The following is a 21,879-nucleotide window of genomic DNA, read 5'->3' on the forward strand; positions in this document are numbered from 1 at the left end:
ATTACTCTGTCACTGGTGTCATTCTTCTGTCACTGGTGCAATCACTCATTCAGAGGGATGATCTCCTGTCATCATAGCATTGCTGTTATTGCTGGATGAATACACACACAGTACAAAGGTAAAATAATAACATGGATTTGGTGTCTAATCCTTCTGTGATATGTATTTTATCATCTGCTATTTAAATGTAGAACAAACTTTAACCAAATTTCCATCCACTACTGATATGCAAATATTAGGATTTTGGGCTCATCAGGATAAACTCTTAACTCTCCAGTATGATGCTATTACACTTTTGCAGAAGAAGAGGGTGCAAGGAGATGATGTAATTAAAAGAGTGTCAGTCAAATCTCAAATGATGGAAAACCATTTTGGAAACGTGATAGAAATATGGGCATTTATATACACACACATATCATTCTACTGACCTCAACTTATGCACTTTGCACAAGAGACCCACACACACACACACACACACACACACACACACACACACACACACACACACACACACACACACACACACACACACACACACACACACACACACACACACACAGACACACACACACACACACACACACACACACACACACACACACACTTACCCCCATTTCTGCATTACTGCACAAAATACAATCTGCTGCTACTGCTGTAAGAACCTACATGTATTGCACAGGTTTTGCACTTTTAATATGTTCTTATGTAATGTAATGTTTAATATGTCTTATATGTTTCAATATGTTTCTATATGTTTTAGGTGGGAATGTAGTGTAAACAGTATTTAGTTTCCCTCCATGTCTTGTACAAGCTCTGGCAATGACAATAAAGCTTTGTTGAATTGAATCCTTCAATCCTTGTTATATGTTTTCATTTGAGGAACTTTACAGTCTCTTCATTGGTTCACACAGATGGGATGTTTCCGTCTGCCACCATTTTTTCCTCCATCTCTTCAAGTGGAGTGACAGCTTGACTTTGTTGTATAATGGTTTCATTCACCAACTAATCCACATCAGCCTATTGTAATCATTTCTCTTTTCCCTTGAATATTTACATTTTCTTTTTTCTTTAAAAAAAAAAAAAATTGAAAATATGGCATGGAAATGCATATAATGATGTTTTTGTTTTATCATCTTTGATGCCAGAAAAGAAGAGATGCTTCTATTATCTGTTGTAATTATTTTTTTTCCTGCATTCATAAATTCCCAGTGCAGTGTAAACAAATACATATTATATGTGGTAATCCATTACTGTGTGCCACCAGCTGTAGTGTTTCATTAATGTCACTGATCTGTCACCGCTGCCATCACTCAGGGGGTTGTTTGTCTGCGAGTCTTATTTGTGCAAAGAAATATAGTAATATTGACTAAAAGAAACACATGAAGAGTGACTGTCAAGAGGGTGTCACTGGTGCCATCACTCATTTATCTAAGATCATAAATGTAGGGGAATGTGTTTTTAAAGAGAATCATATTCTTCTTATGTTTTCTTTAAATTGGATCTATCTACAGTATAATGATCATTTAAAGCCTATAAAAGGCAGCTATGGTCCTACTGATAGACTTGAGGTTTCTGTTAGTAGTGTTTTTATCTTCATCTATGCTTCAAAGTTTTGCTTTTCAAATAGTAGCATTGAGAGCACAAATGTAAGCTTGATTACATGTGGGTTATATCAACAGACCTTTTATATAAAACTGTCATTGACTTTAATTCACAGGTCCAGACCTTGTTACCTCTCACACTTTTTTTTGGTGTCAGGGTTATTATTGTGACTGTGTGTGGCTGCTAGAGGTCTCTCTGCAGCTGTTACTCACTCAGGCAGACGTTGTCGTGGAAAAAAGTGAGGAAGTCGTTGCATTGTTCCCTGTGGTTGCCACTCGCTGTACAAGAGCACCAGGGTCCGACATTGGATGTGGAGTTGTCAAGGTAGTTTGGAGTTATTGTGCTTCCTGTGGAGAGGAGGAGAGAGGGGAAACAACAAAGTATTGCATCTTTACATACTGAGTTGACATCATTCCTTAAATTACCTGCTTTGGTGTTTTGTTTTTATTGAAGCTATTCAGCCTGTTAGCCAGTGCCATTTTTTAAATAAGCTCTCTCTGTAAAACACCTCATGAAATGTATAATTTTTAAATACAGGCTGAAGACTGAAGCGTCTGATGTTTCAATAACCTAAACGTTTGAGCAGAAATGTGCCTGATTTAATCTTGTTATGCTTAGCCTGATTATGACCTTACTCTGATTACAATAATCAAATAAAGGCGTTTACATGGCAATTTCTATCATCACAACATTGCACTAATCAGGTTAAGACTGAGTTATTAGTGTGCATGCAAATGTATTCATTGACAGAGAAAGTGAGAGGAATTTATAAAGAGGGATAGATGAAGGAGTGTATAAAGATAGAGACACAGATTAGCAGGTTAGTTAAGCAGGCAGCCTGGTGATCAAATGTTGACTTGTTCAATTCCAGCTGCTGACAGGCCTCGACACAGTTGAACTGTATGTGTATATCCTATTTCAAAAGGAAAGGGTATTGGAAACCAGCTAGAATAAGCTAAAAATACTGTGATCTATCATGAAAGGCAATTATTTAAAATGGGATTTGCTTTTGTGGATGTATTTATTATATACATGCATAAAAAAAAGAGACACAGAGCTGCTTGTTTATGCAGCATTGCCCTCTTGATCTCTCAGTGAGTTTTATTTGAAGCTACAAAAGATCATGTCCAAACAACAAGTACAGTAGCAGTTGTTTAGCTTTTCTATTTCTAACGTGCATATCTACCAGGGCAGGCAGCTTAGTGGGCTTTGATAAGTGCAGCGGCCCACAGTGCAAAGACTACGCACCATCATGGAGGTTTCTCAGATGTATTCTTTTTTTTATTCTTTTCTGCCTTTGGAGCTTTTCAGCAGGAAATGATTGGGAAGTCATTCTCTGGAAAGGGTAATACAGCCTTGTAGCTTGTATTTGTAAAGGAGGTGGGAAATAAAATTGCTACACTTTGAGGCAGTGTGGCGGAAAAGTTCTGATTTACCCCCATCGATTTTGTAGGTCTCAGACTTCTAAACAACAACTCAGAGTCTCACCTCAGTTGTCAAGAATGGCCAATCACTGCTGCACTGTTTTCTGTCCCCTTCTTCCTTTATCTGACTCCTTCAGTCCCTCACAATCCAGACAATGTTCTTCCCCCCTAGTTTTTATATTGTTGTGCTTTAATGACATGTTAAGACAGAGTGGTTTTTAACAACCTTTTGTTCCATTATGTGATCTTTTGTTAAGTTTTTATCTAAAGTACAATAAGCCATGTTCTACCCCTCTGCCTGCCCCCACTCATTGTTACGCCAGAGATAATGCTCTCAAAACAGCGGTCAATAGTTGTAATTGCACTACTTATAATGCCAACGACTTGGCCGAGCACGCTGCAGCCACATTAATCAGCACTCCATCGATCATTGAACCATGCTTCTCTCACAATCCTTGATTCATTCTTTTGAGTCCTGTTCAGTGCACTTGTCTGCTCTCCGCCTTTCTCCCTCTAAAACCTTTTTTGTTCCCGATCCATCACAGAAGGTGGGTGAGCCAGAGCTGGCACAGAGAGATTTAGTTCTTACCTATCAGGCCGGTGTACGCGAGTAAACATGCTCCGTAGTTCTCTTGCTTGCAACCGCTGGCGCTCTGCTCGTAGGGTTGGCAATCGTATTGGAACTGTGCCCAGCGAGACCTGTGGGAGCAATAACATGCCAGTGAGAAACAATAAGAAAGACATGCACATCCCAATACCCAATAGGATGGGTGCTGGCTCAAAAAAAATACATTTGCAGAGTTATTGTGCTTGAAACACCTTGTGCTTGAAACGTCACAGCAGAAAATAAAAAGACCTTTTAAATGGGAGCTATTTGTGGCGCAGATCTCTCTGTTCAACTCAGCAATAACACGCCATCCATCATTTACGTGTGCTTGGCTGCTGCACACTTCCTGTCGCTGAGATGTGGTCGGCTCCAGAGCATTTTCTCTCAGGGACAGGAGGTGAAACCCACAATGGCTCAGCTACCTATAGCTATACTCCAACACCAACTCCCTCCACTGTTTGAGATCTCCCACTATGCAGCACTTCAACCCCAATCCAGTCACCCCTGGTGACATTCATCCCTATTTTCCTCCCCACTTTCCCCCAGCCAGTCATTTTTTGGAAGGCTACCAAACTGTAAAGAGTCAATGAGGGGCAAAGATAGGCCTTGGCTCTGCTTTCTAAATACCGTGGGCACTGTCTGGCAGGTCTGGCCGCAAGGAGATTAGACAAATATGGATCTTCCATATAAATACTTCCTCCCAAAGCCATTCTGCAATCCTTCCTTCACCTTACCTGCCAGCCTCCCAGCCATCTAAGCCTCATAATCATCATCGTACAAGGCTATTGCGGCCATCATATCGTGCCATCAGCCCCCATCGACAGGCATTTGCAACGGGATCCCCTCAGGGCACCACAACTCCCCGCTCTCCCCTCGTTTGTCATGTCATTGTAATGACGTGCGTACAACTCATAGGCTGTGCGTTGCGTGAAGGCATCCTCTGCAGGCTGCCGGTTAATGCCAGCTGACTGGTGCGGGATTGGCGGCCCGTGTTATGGCCTTGAGATGCTCCATTCATCGTGGCAGGGTGGAGAATAATGCCTGATCGATAGCCGTGACAGATGAAGCCCTTTGTCTTTCTGACATTTGAAGAGGAACTAGATTAAATGCTGGTGACCATTTGCTGTCAGAGAGAGGAGGCTGACTGGATGGGTCTTCATGTTTTCAGTCTCCAGTGATAGAGAGAAGTACATTCGTTGAATTTTAATACCCTCATAACACATTGTTAGTTTTCTAATTGGCCGTTTACAATCAATTTAAATTTGGATAAAATCTTTGTTTTTCATCAGTGTCTCACATACACAGGGGCTTAACGCAGACTAAGTATGCTTATTCAGATAACTTATCTTGAATATGTACTGAGGGTCAGTTTTTTAGTAAACTACTTACTGATTCTGATGATGTCTCAGCTCTACATTGATAATTATTTTCTCAGCACTTTGGCAGGAAAGTCATGTGTGAATCCCAAGTGATAGTGGCCATTCTAATAATGACTATTTCACAAGGCTGCTTGATGCCTGGCTGCTTCCCCCAGAAAATGAATGCAGAAATTAATTGAACTAATTAAACACAGTTAATGAGTATAACAATAGGATTAATTAAACACAGCTGACTAATTAAATCTAAATGAACATATCATACCAGCCAGACCTATCTTCCAAGTTACACAATGACATTTATTGTCCCGAGGGAAAGTCAAGCCACCACAGCAACAAAGCACTTCATATTAGATAAAACAGTGGTGAAGATACGGTAACATGTTGTATTCAGTTATGAAAATTAACTTTCAGCGATTTGCTTGGATGGGTAATCCATTGAACTCAGCACAAAAGATTTGCATGGTTTCACTTTGTGCTCTTGGACAGAGTTTACCATGAAATGTTGCCATTTTAAATAATTGTGTGAAGGAGCCTTAGGTTGCAGAGCAAAAGCCACATTAAAGCTGCATTAATAAGAGTATGTAATATTAAAATTTAAACAACTGTGTATTTGTAATGTGTGCATACAGAGGATTATTACCCAAATATAAAGGTAAAAAGAGATTAGTAGCCATTTTTAGCCAATTATTTCGTTTTTAAGGCACTTTACAGTTTTAGTTGCTGACCCTGTTTCCAACTGAAACAGTTGTTTCCACCAAAAATATTAACCACATGTACACTACCTACCCGCCACCAAAAAGCAGACAGCTAAAGTTAGCAACTTTCTGTGGTGAAAAAGGAAAAAGGAAGCTCATATTTGTGTTAGGAGTTGGTGGAGACCAAAATATAGCTAAAAGGAAGGTGAATACTGGGCACAGATTCATCAGGTGGATACAAAGATTACTTTAGAAAATGCTAATGTAGCTATGTAGAAAACGATGAAAAGATTTGTGAGCCTGACATTTTTTCCATTTGTGAACATGTGTACAATAAATTGAATTAAGTACTATAGGAATTTAAAAACTGTTCTATGCCTGAAATCAGACACAGTGCCTGAGAACTTGTTATGTGTTGTCTGCCGGATGTCAGAGTAGAGTAAGTAGTCATAGTTTTTAGCTGTAAAACAAATTGTCCTTGACAATTATATGTTAGAGCAGCTTTAATGTAAGAAACTGCCACCCACATTATCCTTTTCATATCTTTTACCATGTCTTTGTTTACTTACTTTGTGATTACAGTGCTATTCAGCAGCTCTTAAGCAATATTTTTTGATACTTAAATGCAATGATTCCTGCAATGTAAAAGGTTTGTGTTCATTTTCATGGTTTTCCAGGCTGTATGGTTAAATTGCACAAGCTCTCACTGATCTCTCCCCAAGCTTGCACCAGTCGATTATTAGAGTACATGTTCAGGGTAAAACAACAGAGAGCCAAAGCAAGCAAACAAGTGGCTGGTAAAGCTTCTCAAACATCTGGCAATCCAAAGAGACTCTAGTTTTCTCTAGAGTTGGAAAATCAAACAAGATGCTGCAAGTGTGGGGAACTTCAGGCAGGTATTTCCTAACAAGTTAAACATACGAACTCAATAAACTGATATAGTATATCACAGCTAACATAGATGTCATAGATGATTCATGTCAAGTTTCATGTCAATGCATATTCCAAACAATATCTAAGGACTATAATATGCTTTAAAAAGATTCAGCAGTAATGTAATGTGTCCATGATTTGCATTAACTGAATTAAAACATTGAAAAAAACACCTTTGTGATTTTTAAATAGAAGCCACAGATGCAGCAAATTATCAGTTCAGTGAGTCGTCTGATGCCAAATCAGTAAATGAAGTGTAAAATGTCCTTGGCAGCAGGCAGCATGTAAGACATTTAAGTATTTCTAATTTCTACCTGCACACGTAGTCCGCCTTGCAGATCCGTAGCTGAGCCAGGCAGTTGGGTTTGTCCTTGTCTTCGTAGGAGCAGGACGGCACAATGGTTTGCCTGCGGCGCTCTGCGCAGGCCGTGTCAGTGCAGGGACAGAACAGCAGCTCATGGGTGTAGTCAGGGGGAACACGGTCAAAGAACTTCCTCAGTGCCTTGTTGCACTTTGGTCGATTACATGGCCCCGAGCGGGCTGACGGCTGGATGCAGGACGAGACGTATTCTGTACGAAGCTTCTGACATGTCTCATCTATGTTACACGCCTTGGCAGCATCCAGGCAGCGGTTCACCGTAGTTACTTCAGACTCTAGAAAGAGACACAAAAAGGAGGCAGAAAGCATTTCATTTGTCTGTGTAGTTTAAGAAAATCTAATCCCAGGCGATGTTTATCAGTGATTTCAAAGCCTAATTGGAGTCAGTATTGACTTGTCTCTCTCATTTCTAGACCTAGATGCAATGTTGCATTTACAGAGGAAAAAAAATTGTGTGTCTTAAAGTAAAAACCAAACTAAAATGATGATTATATGTAATAGGCCCCTTTGTAATGAATAGAACATGAATGGCGTTTAAATGTTGCATGAGCCTGGGCACTGGATGTGTTTCAGCCGAGGCCTAATGGCTGAATATTTCATTCTACTGGGTTAATGCAGAGTGGCAGCGCTGAAAAAGTGTCTCCTCCATCTCTCCAACCATACAACAAGGACTGTAATTACTGTTTCTTCCCCTTCATCCATCTATCCATCTTCCCAACACTCCCTCTCTACATCTGGGTGCATCCCAAACTCACCTAACTCCCTCCTTCCCTCAACATCTTCCTCCCTTGCTGTGTGCCTGCCACTCTCAGCATTGCCACTTCACCCCCACTCCATCTGTCTCTTCCCTTCTTCACCCAGCTATCTGTCCTTTATCCCTCATCCATTCTTCCTCAGCTTTGTCCATTTCTTCCTCCTTCAGTGCCCATGCTCCCTCTGACTTCCTTGGTAATGAGCCACCTCTTTGGAGGCAGTGGAGAGCCCCTTTCATAACCATCTTTTTTTTGGCAGCATTATCTCCCAATCCATCATCATGTGTGTGTTTTTTTCCCCAAGCGTCCTCCCAGTCAATACGGCCATGATGACGCTCAGCTCCCCTGGCAGATAGCGCTGCTCATTAGTTTGTAAACTGCCTGTAGTTGTGTCTCCTGGTGAGTTCAGCTCTCACCAAGCTGTCATATAAAATATGAATGGCCTTGGAGAGCAAGCTAACAACCCATCACAAAGCATAGGTTATTCCCAACTTAACTGCTAAGCAGCCAAGAGGGGGCGAGGGGGGAGGATGGGAGGACCTGATAGAACTGCAGGGTGGGATGACAAATTGCATCCAGTGGCCACATGCACAGGGAAACAGGAATATGCACATAAGTTTTCATGTGAAATCCTTGTCATTGTGTTTTTTAAGCCATTATTTATTCAGAGGAAACTTGCTGAGAATGCAAGCTCTCATCCAGGAACATCCTGGTTCAGATTCATGCCATACCCACATTTACACCTCAGAGTTGCCCAGTACAAACCAGTCATGAGTTGCTGAGCTCACTGGAGCCACTGGAGTGCTGAGTGCACTGATGCTCTCACTTGTTTTCCAGTGGCAGGCTCGGTCTTGTAATATTCAGCATTGCATATCTAAATTTTAAATCTACAGTGCAGTCTGTGAGGTTTTTGGACAGTGACACATTCTGTTGTTTTGCCTCCGGGCTCACAATGGATTTGGAATTAAACAGTGATTGAGGTTGAAGCACTGACTTTTTACTTTAAAGAGAAATCTGTCCACCCAAAGCTCATGTTATCCTCATATCTTTGTCCATAATGACTATTGATCGTGATAACATTTTAGAATCAGCAAGCGTTAATGTCTGCCAAGGACTATGTGCTGGTCATAGCAATGTCATATACTAAAGACAAGATGACTGTACACTATAGGCTGCCATGATTTTATGATGTAACCATTGTTTTGACCACACTTTGGGGTTTCTCAAAGCATATTCCTGATTTGGGAAATGCTGGAAATATCTACTACAATCCACATCATTCCAAAGCCCTGCTGAAAAAAGCATATAGTAAAACCAAGGGTTGTGGAGCATACTAAACAGCAGTAGACATGGATGAATACATTTAGCTGAGACTCAACATTAGAAGCCATTATAACTGCTGAGAATCAAACATGCCATCTTCCATGAATTATGTCAAGGTGCATAAAGGTGCAGTGGGTAGAATTTAGTAGCACCTAGCTGAGCAGACTACACTTTAATTAGCAATAATCACCTGAAGCTAAGAATCATTGTTTTTTTTATTTGCCTATAATGAGCCCTATATATCTACATAGGGAACAGGTCCTCTTTTACAGGGCCCATCATTTTGCACTGCCATGTTTCTATAGTAACCCTAATGGAGAAACCAAACACTGGCTCTAGAGAGGACTGCAGCCACTGTTAGTGGGAAGCACGGGTATTCAGTTAGTTGCCATCTGCAATTTCCCTATGAGATGCCATTAAATCCTACACACTGGTCCTTTAAAGGATAGACTATCTGTTCAGTATTTTTTTTGTGGAGTCTTTGCGGGTGGTTACATCCATATTGGATAAACAATGTAAAACCCTAAGCCTCTTAAAAATACACTGTCCACCAAAACTTTGAACATCGCAGTCGGACAATGACAAGGCAAGAACACCTTCAAATTAAAGCTGAAACCCAAAACTTCTCATTCAAAGTCATAGTTGCATTTCAAATCCAAAGTGCTGGAGTGTAGAGCCACTAATATCAAACATTTGTCACTGTACTATTCCTATGACTGCAGGGTGCGCTATGTCCTGTAATTTCCTGTAATGTTTTACACAGTTTGTGGCCAATCTGTTGCATCACAGACCGGAAGAAAACAAAGCTGCTGGTATTTGCCTTTCAACAAAAGGTGCATGAACTAGAAAATGCGAGAAAGGACAAGCAATTTTAAACCACTGCAGGAGCTCGACGATGCATTAAAAGGCCTCTTCCTTGATGCAGAACATTGACTGTTTTTTAAGCAGAGGCACCATCCTGATGCCACTAAACTTTAGTTAACTGATTAATTGGTTAAGGGTGAGGTACTTTGTTGTTCAAATATTCCTTAAAATATGATGAGCTGTGACAATGGCTAGTGTCTTTGAAAAGGGTCATTACTCAGTTTGAGAGAGAGATGTTATAAGGGCAGAAAAACATCCATTAATCACACCTTTGTTGTTTTGGCAGTCAACTTGTCAAGATGCATGGCATGGATGTCAACTTGGAACTCCCGTGGAGTCAGTGGAGTGAAATTTATGAGGAAGCTGTACAGTGCAGATCTGTGCTGCTGTATTTCAAAGCAGCCAAAAACCAATGGCGTCATTTTAATAAGCCGCTTATATGTATGACGTAAAAAACCTCCCCGAAAAAGTGATCGTTCACTAAATGTGAATTGTTTAGTTGTTGTTGGTTTTTGGATGCATCTTCCCCCACATGTATACACCTACTGTCTTCCACAGCAGGTGAGAACAGTTTATCCCATTTCCCTAATCTGTGATCTAACTCAATTATGCACAACAAGCCCATAGAAAATGAATTGGTGAAGGAGACAAGAGCAAATGTTCCAGCATGCCTGATGATTTTCTAGGAATCATGAATGGTACTGAGCTGATATCACCAACACAATATACTGCTGAGATTCATGGTGGGTTACAAAATAGCTGACTGAGATGTTGTGGGAACATCCATGAAAATGAAAGCCTGAGAGAAGGTGTAGAGCACAGTACCTCTGCTGTGAGTGAGCGTGTGTGCTTATGGGAGAAATTGGATGTATGGGAATATGTACTGTTGTGAATTATAGACCCACATTCAAAAATGATACTTTAATACAAAATAGACACCATCTCCTGCCACCCACTTCATCTACAATCCATTTTTTCTGAACAGAGACTCTAATTGAAAAATGTAACAGATGATGACAGTATTGAGTATTGCCTGTTATTTTACGTAAAACACACTTTCACTCAATTTTAAGCCTTAATCGCAAAGTGTGGGAGCAATAAAAAAAAGCACATCTCTTCTAATGAAGGTACTACTTTTTCCACCATCTCCACTTCAAATATAAATATATAATAAATACGCAAGAGTGAATAATAATTTATATAAAATTCAAGTATGAACACTTCTGCACCCACAAGAAGTCAAATCAATGTTTATTTACTGCCTTTCAGTTTCATAGCAGAGTTCTGAGATGGTAACACGACTTAAAGAGGACAAATCATGCACATTTCCAAGTCTATATTTTCATACTGGGGCTCTACTGGAATATCTTTGCATGATTTACAGTTAAAAGAAACACCTTATGTATCTTATAACAGCCCTCAGCAGACTTCCAGCAGATCTGGAGGCCACATAAATGAACTTTATTTTTTAATCATTATTTAGTTTACTTGAAATATAAACTTCTCAAATACATTTGTGCACATGTGAGCCCGGAGTATTCAAGGTAAGGTAAAGTTTTGAGCAGGTTGAAGCCCTGACTTTTTGACTTGCAGAAAGCATTTTTTGCATACGTTCACTTTAAGTTTTGTAACTCTGATTATGTTTAACATAACCAATATCATCATATCTCTATAATACAGCTTATTAGTGAAGTCTATCAAACTTTAGATGAATAATTTGACATTTTGGTAAATATGCTTTCTTGCTTTCTAGATGAGAAGATAGATATCACTCTCATATTTATGAAACTAATTAATAGAATACTATTAAATGCAACTACTGACGCATTACAACTGTTATTGATACAGAACTAATGCATAGCCCGAAATCACCTTTAGGGGTTTTATGCAAACTGGCTTCATCATCAGTGTTAATTATCTTGCCTTTCTCTCCATTTGGGATAAAAACTTTGTGTTTTTACTAATGTTGCCTCGAATTATATCAGGTATTAAAACCATAAAATTATGTATTTGTCGCTGAACCCTTTTTGCAACTAGGCACTGCCAACTACCTAATGCAACTTTAATATCGTTATATGTGTGAAACAGAAATAAAATAACATAAAATAAAACATTGGAGATAACACATCAAATCCTGTGATAAATATGAATAAAAATATACATTAAAATACAAATAAACACATGCAATTCATTATTTATAAAAAAAATATAGAGGATTTCATTAGCAAATATTAGCATTTTAAAAATAAAACAGCTAATCTATTTAATATTTTTAATCTTATAAAGTGCTTATTTTTGCTTTAATAGTAAGGAAATGTGTAATTTATAAAACAAACCAAATTTGACTTTTGTTTTTCATGTTATTTGAGGCCACTGCTGTTCATTTTCACAAACACTGCCTGGACTGATTTATATTGGATGAAGATACTTTATATGTTGTTTTGATGTTTAAATGAATCAGTATCCTCCCTTTGAGCATTACTGTATTATTCACTTGTATTAACATGTGTGTGTGTAGAGCATTTATCATTATACTGTAAGGCAACGAGCATGCCTGTCATACTAATTACTTCATTTGAGTCTTCATTTAAGTTTCACAGACTCCCCATCTCGGCTTCACTCATCCAGAGCATAACTGCTGTCAGAGGAAAAAAAAAACACTCTTGACTTTCTGTCCTCTCCAGTGAAAAGAAATGTAAGTACTTTTTTCTGTGTGCCTCTCTTTTTTTTGGAAACCACTAACAGGAAAAAAGAAGTAGTGATTTAAGTAAACAAACAAGTTCTGTCTGTCTTCATTTTTCCAGTTATTTTTTATGTTTTTTGTCTCTTTCTCCCTATTACCGACTCACTGTGACATTTTTCTTCCAATTTCTTTCTTTTCTCTGCCTTTCTTTCTCTTTCTTACCCCCCCAGTTTTCCTGCTGCCAGCTGCATTTAAGTAAATAGGTAATTAATATGTGCCTCGGGGGCTAACAGCAGCACATACCAGGCCTGCAGCTTTGCCCGCGGGCTCAAAAGCAAGACAGAAACAAAGTGTGTGGCTGTTACTCATCAAACACTTTGCAAACTCACTTGTCTACTCTGTCAAAATGAAGCAGAATAACATGTCAATTTGCTCTTTTCTTTGACACATAACTTAGTTGAGACTGGCTTGTTTTTTTGGGGGGAAAAATGTTTCTTTTGATCATCTAAATAACCTTTTTTAGGACAACTGACGGCAGAAACAGAATTAACACTTGTAGCAGTGGCAGCTCGCCCAGTCACCTGCAGCGATGGAGGCCAGACGAACGTAATCAGAGCCCCTCTCCTCTGGTTCATACGGGTAGTCCTCCACCAGGTTGAGGCCTGCCAACACATTGGAGAGAAGAGAAAAAGGAGAGAATAAACATAATGTCCTATGCATAATGCACTAGAGGAAACAAAGACCCAATAGGATCAGTAAAAGTTTTATTCAAAGTGATAATAAGTAGACAAAATGACACCTGATGCATGGCTGGATTAACCTGTTAGGGGTTAATACTGCATCCCTGTCATCATCACTCATCAAAAACAGAGCACACAATAGACTACACATGCCAAGGGTTTTATGTGACTTAGAGATAAAACACTACTATGAAAATAAGCTTCACAGAAAAACTCTGGTACAATACATTCAATAGAAGCACATCGTTTTTGGTAATTCTATTAAACTGACTTTAATTCAATATAAATTTAATAAAGCAAGATAAAAGATTGCACTTCTACAAAGACAAAGACATGAAATGATCTAATAATGCACAACTTTTGTTAGTAGATATTAGACTTTGCTGTTGCTAATTCCCCAACTAATGAGCATTTAATCAAGTTATCAGATGACATGCGGTGAACCTGGGATATTTAGGGCCCCCAGGTGGTCTGGGGCTCAGGGCAGTTGCCAGCATTTTTCCCAGTTGATAATCCAGCCTTGACGTTATATAAAAGCAGTTCAACTTTAAAGTAAGTTAACTGCAATTACATGCACAGCAACAAAAGCAGATCATTTGAGGTTAAAAACTAATTAGCAGCACTTTTAAACAGGTCTGGCAATCAGCTCTTTAATATGTAGGTATTTAAAACAGCATGAGCTAACTGAAGGAGCTGTAAGGTGAAATATAAAGGGGTGAAATCATCTGTGCCCAACCTGCAGATACATGCAGCCATAACTAATCAACATTTCAGGTTATTTTACCCACCCGATGTGCACATTGTACCTTTCAAATTGTTTGTCGCACACTCACTCTAGAGCTGATAGTTGATGTATTAAACTCAGGCAGCGGTTTTCTTTATCAGTCTATTATCCACCAAGTCACGTCTTGAAATATTGCCATTTTAAATTTTAAGCTTGGTGTACTGTTGCACTTGACTCCAGTTGTTCTGGATATAAAGGTACTGAATATGTTAAATGCCTAAATCTGAATGTAAATGTGCCACGAAGAACATAGTTAATGTAGAAAATGACAATGGCAGTGCAAAGCATTTCAGATCAGTACAAAAGTGATAAAGTACAATAACTGTGGGTGAAACAAAAGGAGTCAAAGCCTCAGTTTTAACTATTTTTGCACACACATTTGACACAATAATCATTCTTTTCATTTCAACCCGGAATTTGCTTGTTGAGCGGTCTGGAGGCGGGAGTCTCATTCATATGTAATGGGCGGCACTCACTTGATAATCCCAGTAACACACTGTGCTGTAGCCTACCTGCTCCTGCCCACCTCTCGGGAACAGAACCATCAGATTGGGCGCGTTACTGCATGACTTACCGTGCAGCACAGACTGGTGCAGACTCCAGTAGATACTCAGGCAGTTCTTTTCTCTCTTCATGCCTCGTTTACATTGGCAGCCGTGCAGAGGGGTGGACAGCAGCGCCGTCATGGCATTCTCACACTGGTTTCGTGCCCCGGGCCCCAGCTTCACGCTGCCGTCCCCTGCCACACACTGCCTCAGGGTGCGCAGTCGTGGGCTGCAGGTGTCATCGCTGGAGCAGGTGTCCCCAGCACGCAGGCAGTCCCTCCCGCCCGCAGAGAGAGCCATACGAGGAACTCCTGCAACATAAAGACAGACAGAGGACATGGTTATGACCTGGCTCAAGTGGCCACAACAAAAGGGAATCTATTTAACCGTAACTTCTCTTGATTAAACTGCATAGCTAACAACTATTTCTGCTAAGTCAAAGCAGCTGTAGGCACAACTGCTGACACAGACACCGACGAGGCCACAACCATACACAACTCACTTCCCTTTAACACACCTTGTTAACAACAAAACCACATTTCTAATCTCCTCTTTACGACTTTTTCTCTGCCACAACAGTGCCATAATGGTCAGCCATTTGCACTAGCTGATCATTTTTACAGTCATTTACCAATGCTACCATTGAGGCAAATACAAATTACTGATACAGACAGTAACATGTTCACTGGCAGACACATGCTTGGGCAAATGAAAACCCCCAACAAAATGTCCCCCTAACTGCATAACCATAAAACCTACTAATAGCTCGCCCCTAGTCTTCATGCGGCTTGCAGCAGGCATTTATGCACTAAAATCCAGCTGACTTGTTAAGTGACCTGCAAGCGGGCAACCTCATAAACTCACGCGGATGCACCCTGGACAGCTGTTAGAAAACAGCTGACACTAACCACAACGCCAGAGTTAATGGTGTGTTGTGGTCCCACATTATTGAAGCTTCAAATAGTCACAATAGTTTGGAGGCTGTTATGGATGGAGTAACATCTCCATTAACAGAAGCCCTAAATTAACAAACAAACAAACAAAAAAACAAGTGACAAAATTAAAAATGAACAAAATTAATATACTACTTGTATTTCAAATCATGATTATCCATATTAGCTTTGGACTAGTATGGTTAATTTGACCTAATTTATGGCTAATTTGGGCTAAGCTATCTAAAAAGCATGTCTTAATTACGTTCTACTTAATAATTGGTTTTCCAGGGAATTTTGAAATGATATGACTGGGTCACTAATCACTGGGTCATTAAAAAAAAAACCAGCAATGCGAATATATGAGTTTGGTTGGTCAACTGAACTAATCTGAACATTTAGCATAAAATAATAAAAATCTATTTATACCACATTTAGGTGTTTCTTTGACCTATGTACCTTGGTTTCAGGTTTTCACATGCTTAATTATTGCAGACTGGTCATTTAAATTAAGTTTAAAGACCAATGAGAGACAATTAATGAATCAAAATCAGTGCGACAGAGGAAAATATATCCAGAGCTTTTAGTCTAGTATGGGCCATGCTCCAGAAAATAGTGGTGTTCATGAGATAACCATGATGAGATAACAATGATTTCCTCTGGGACTTCAGAAAGCTCCTTCAGAGCCGCAGATTATGTTACACAACTGTTCACAGGCTGAGCATCCTTCACCACGATGGATGAACTGTCTCTGAAGTGTAAAATCAAAGCAAATCAAAACAAACCGTTGTATGAAAGTGAGATTTTACGTTCCACTGCGTCATTGCTAAGACAATCAAAAATTGAATTGGTTTTAATAATCGGATCAAATTTTAACATTCCTTGTCAGTAGCGATCCGACTTGGTCAGCGATGCATCTCACTACGGCTGTTCAGAATTTACATTCACGAACCCGAGGGGGGTGCTATATTATTCATAAATTCATACAGTTGTCACATGAAATATACAGTAAATGGGAGAATGATGCATCTCGCCAATACATCCTGACATGTTCAAAATTACACCGAAGTGTTTCAGCCACAGTCAAAACAAAGTGTCATATTTGTTACAGATTGGCCCAGAGAGGGGCTGCATCATTTGTTTGAGGGGGGGGGGGGGGGGGGGGGGGGACCGCATTAACAGTTGTCTCGTTTCATGTGACACTAATCGCATGCAAACTTTATTCCCTTAAGGACAATGAATGCTTGTTTACTCCGAGATGTCGAGAAGCTCTTACCCACACTCACGTTTATTTTAATCTATGTGTCTAGTTTGGCATTAAACACACATATCAATGTTACCTTTTAACTACATAAAAGATAAATCATGTTTAATTGAGAGATTCTAAACACTTCATTAAAATTGCATTGTTCCAAACCACATATTTACTCCTTAATATTTACCAACCTGCCAATGGGCCAGTCAATACAAACTCATGTGTGTGCAGGAAAAAATTGCTCAACTAGCAATCTTAATAGAGATCCAATATATTCCAGAGAGACTAAACATAGCAGGCAGAATTTTGTGGAAATGTGTATAAAATGATGCATAAAATATCTACAATTGTTGTCTATTTGATGGGATGGTGCAACCATATAAACAGAGTCTTGGGTTTGACTATTTCACCGTAAACATCACTAAAGGAAAGTGTGGAATACGATTATTTTTCCATCCTTAAAGCAAATTGAGAAGAAAAAGGGAAAACTATATGTTAAGGGATTACATTTTCTGCAGCTATACTGAAAGCACCGACACCGACTGCACTCTTGCTTCTCTATGAAACTATGCAAAATGACAGACATTAGTTTTAAAGAGGTGAGAAAAATTGGTTATCTACTGCCTGACAGATTCCCAGAAATCATGTCCAAAAGCATTTCTGTGTCACTGACTGCACTGTGAGACTTTCTGTGTGGCGGGTTAGTTCAGCAATTAAATCTTAATCAAATTTGATTCCATCACAGCTCAATCAAGTGATAAGGAGAGAAAGCAGTAAAGGCAGAAACTTGCTCATTTTCTACCGGCAGACTGAAAAAAACTGCCAGAATTCCCTCTCTTCGTTTGCTCAGACTGTAACTCTGTGTTACACGAACTCACAGTGGGAGAAGAGACTGTAAAGATGATCATATAAATCAGAAAAGTGTTCAACATCCCTTGCTGAAGTTTGCTGTACTTATGGTGGAGAAAAGGGGGGTTAACTGGCATGTGCCCAGCAGGAAAACTCTCAACCTTTCAGAGGATTCAGCTAATCTAGCAGCAAGCTGTCAATAAACGTCTAGACTGACAGTGAGGCAGGAAGCTTGTTGCTATGGGTTTGGGATGTTTGTGGATGCTACTGAGAGAAAGCATCTGCCACTCAAGTGAAGAGCTCATCTTTGCTGAGGTCTTGACAGGCAGCATTTAGTGTGCCAAAAAAAAAAAATCCCCCTCAACAAATCAGTTATTGCACTATAGTCTTAAAATCTGGTTCATATTAGGTAAAGCTAAAAGAGGGGAAAATATTGCAGGGTGAGATAAAGTCGTTCGTTTCTGATGCAAATCAGTCCCACTCAAGAGTTCTCTTGGATCAAATGATGATGCTTTGAAAAAACTGGAGGAATCAACCTCATGTCAAGATACTTCACCTGCTCTGAGAAAACTCTTAAAATGCAGATTTGCACTGGAAATGCATGATGTTATCTAACTCCTGTGGTAGCTTTCTTCTCTTGGTTTAAAGGAGCAGTGTTTGGGATTTAGTAGCATCTAGCTGTGAGATTTCAGATTTGTAACAACTGAATACCCCTCCCCTCCCCCTCCCTCTTCCCTTCAAAACATGTATGAGAACCTATGATGGCTGCAAAACTCGCAAAAACCATGAAAGGCATTCTCTAGAGCCAATGTTTGGTTTGTCCGCTCTGGGCTACTGTAGAAACATGGCAGTGCAACATGGCCACCTCCGACAGAAGAGCATGCCCCACATATATAAATATAAAAGTCTCATTTTAAAGTAAAGAAAACACAATAATTCCTATTTTCATAGGATTAACATATGCAAATGAAAACACACTTATGAATATGATATCACATTTCTGCCAAGTCCGTTCTGCTACATGTCACGAAATTCTACAAAGGAAAAACATTATTTAAAAAATCATGTTCTGAGTAATTTTTTCTGCCTCTTTTATGTAAGTATGTGGATCTGCAGGTGGAAACAGATGTGTGGGTGGCGTGCGTGGGTGTTCTGATATGGAAGGTGGAGGAGAGAGGAACCTTAAAGCCAAATTTGGCTTCCCTCTGCTTCAAGGCAAAAGAGAAAGCCCCTGGTGAACAGTGGCAGTGCAAATCTTATTAAATTGCAGCTAATCCAGTGTGGAGAGAGGTTTGATATTTGTCTGAGAAATTAAGCAGCACTCCAGATTGCAAGAGATAACTGTTTGCCTGGAAACAGAGCCGCGGCGCACCGGCAGTTCAAAGAGAGACAGTCAAAACCAATTAGGAGAAATCAGTTGCCTTGTCATTCAAATTCGTTCCATCGTATATGCCTCCCTGTTTATCCCACTGAGGTAAATAATCTGTTTGAGCTCCCTCTCTGATTTTTTTTTTTTTCCTCTGTGCGTCTGTTTCTCTCTGATTTCCTCTCTCCCTGCGTCATCCTTTTCCACGTATCTCCCCCCCCCCACCCCCACTTTTCTCTTTGTTCTCATTCTCTCATCCCTCACTCGTGCACAAACACACCTGGTTTGGTTCAAGGAGCAGATTCTGAAATTAAAGAAATATTTTCAAGGAAAAGGGATTCTGAGAACTTCATTCTCGTCGCCAAAAACCCAAAACAGCCAAGACAAATCTGCAGTGCTTTAACACAGACAAAACAATGGGACTATCCAAATTAGCATTAACTGAAAAATGATCTGGTTGAATGAAAGCTTAGTGGGAAATGAAGTGAAATCAACATGACACTGAACTAATATAAACATGTATTTGCAGCTGCGGCTAGTCAGAAATAACTGAAAGACACCCAACAATAGGAGGACAAGCAAAATGTGTGTTTCTCTCTCAGTTTCTTCCTTAAAAAAGAAAAAAAAAGTGTGGAGCTGGTGACAGAATTTGAGCTTTCCCCTTCTCACCAGGTGGCTCCTCATGTCTCTTAGCCTCCCACCTAAAGCTCACGCTCCTCTATAGCCACCGGCCATCAGTCACTGCCATCAGCCGCCAGCTATCAGCCAACGAGGGGAAAGCTTCTTTTAAAATCCATAAGAGCTTCTCTACTGGCTGCACCATTGCATCTGAAGATAGCTAAGAAAAAATTTAATTCAATCCTCAATAACGATATGATATCCATCACTATTAAGAGTTCATAAAATGAATGATGATGATAAAACTGTGAGGACAGCAGATGATATTGATGACAATAAAATGAATTATGAGTCCACACACAGTAAGCTTGACTCAGCTTTTTTTTCCTTCTTTTTTTATACAGGAGAGTCAATATCCCAGGAAACTACACCATCAACTTCTCTTCTCCTTCATCTTTAAACCTACCCAATGACAGAATCCAAGTATTGGGACTGATTATAATCCTGTTATTGGATTATAAAACCCTTGTGTTATAAATCTTTACATATTATTACAACTACCTGTGTATTTTCTGTCTTTTTCACACAGCTTCAACTGCACCACTAGTTGTCTGAGGAGGGTGCATCACTGTAGAATTGAATTGCCTCTTCCTGTATTTCTTCTTCTTTTTTATTTCCATTGTTCTTATTTGGGTTTTTTTCTTTGCAGGAGGATCTTCTTCTCTTAGGGAGCGGGCTAGGTTGCTGCAGCGGATGAGGTTGAATTATTTGATTTACAGAGAGAAAGATGCCAAACATTTCATGGTTCTAGCTTCTACATTTAATGCTTCTTTTAGTTTTCTATCACTGGTAAACTGAACATCTTTTTTAACTGGACAAAATAAGGACTTGACATCATCATCTTCACTATTTGTGTTATATTTTCTGACATCTTAGGCACTAAACGTAACCCTGCCTCCTATAAAATAGTGTTTATATGCTTTTAATTTGTTGTTTTACAAATGTACTCTGCAGGGAAACATACTGTAATTGCTGCCTGGATTCTTTTCCCCTGGCAACATTTGTTTCAGTGTAGGAAGCGCTGCATTTACTGTATGTACAGCTTGCAGGTTGTATAAAGGTGTTCGGGGTGAATGGTGGGCGTACAGAGCGCAGGACACCAGATACTGGCATTCACATCACATAGTCCTGTACTGTATGTGGTTTGGATAACAACAACACTTTGGATAATCAGTGAAAGACTACAATCTGCTCATAAAGGATTGTGGCTGGTGATTTTCTATTTTTCTTACGGTCGACAAATATCATGTGTAGAGCCAAGTATTGTGTGTGTTTCCAAAGCCTGATATAGCTTATTCCTCTGTACCATAAACCCCTGTTGTTGTCTAAAAACTAATAAAACATTTTTTTATTAAATGTTATTAAGAACGAGCCCCATTGTTGCAGTGGTTGACGTGTTCTTTCACCCAGAAGATTAAAGTCATGGTAGTTTGTTTTTTTTAGGTTTTTTTTTTTTTTTAGATACGGCTCCAAAGACTAATAACAGCGATCATGTTTTCAATCCCTGGAGAGTAGTTCTGTGTAAGGTGGATGCCTCTGAGATTGCGTTTTGGTTCACAAGGCTTCACTAGCTTGTTGTGCTACATATTACAACTGTGTACTACATTGTACATTTCTCAAAGAACTTAAGTGCAAAGGATTTAATAGTTCTTGGACAACAAGGTTGACAGCACAAAATAAATAAGATACATCAGGTGTTTGTATACACATACTTATAAGTAGATTTGTTCATTGTTGGTTTGGCTCTGCACAAGAGATTTGTTGACAATAAGGAGAATGTAAAAAAAAAAAAAAGCCAGTCTTATCTATTAACCTCAAAGTGCTGCAAAAGCATAAATATAACCATAACATTTTTTTTTTTAAATCATGCTTTGGTTGCCACAACTTGATATTGTGCAAAAAAGGACTTGGTAAATAAACTAATTAAGAACATTTCCTTCTAGTGTTGATAGAAGCAGTAATCAAGCTGGCATTAAATGTAATTGCTGGTGTAAATGTGTTGCATATAAACATCATTTCTAAGAGACAGGGTTACTAAATGATGAATCGACCAAGTGATTACCTGCAGCCACACGATAGTTGAGACACT

General features: G+C 39.4%; 1 protein-coding gene across 1 annotated transcript in view; it reads right to left on the reverse strand.

Moving 5' to 3' along the window:
* Positions 1-21,879, reverse strand: part of gfra4a (GDNF family receptor alpha 4a) — an 80,881-nt gene that overhangs the window by 18,289 nt on the left and 40,713 nt on the right. The window contains exons 2-6 of the mRNA XM_062440823.1: positions 14,740-15,021; positions 13,223-13,303; positions 6,955-7,294; positions 3,616-3,725; positions 1,815-1,949 (exon numbers count right to left, since the gene is read on the reverse strand). Of these exons, the coding sequence (XP_062296807.1) occupies positions 1,815-1,949; positions 3,616-3,725; positions 6,955-7,294; positions 13,223-13,303; positions 14,740-15,021 (948 nt within the window). The remainder of the gene's footprint in view (positions 1-1,814; positions 1,950-3,615; positions 3,726-6,954; positions 7,295-13,222; positions 13,304-14,739; positions 15,022-21,879) is intronic.

Source organism: Scomber scombrus, chromosome 19 (assembly GCF_963691925.1).
Source record: "Scomber scombrus chromosome 19, fScoSco1.1, whole genome shotgun sequence".
NCBI lineage: Eukaryota > Metazoa > Chordata > Actinopteri > Scombriformes > Scombridae > Scomber > Scomber scombrus.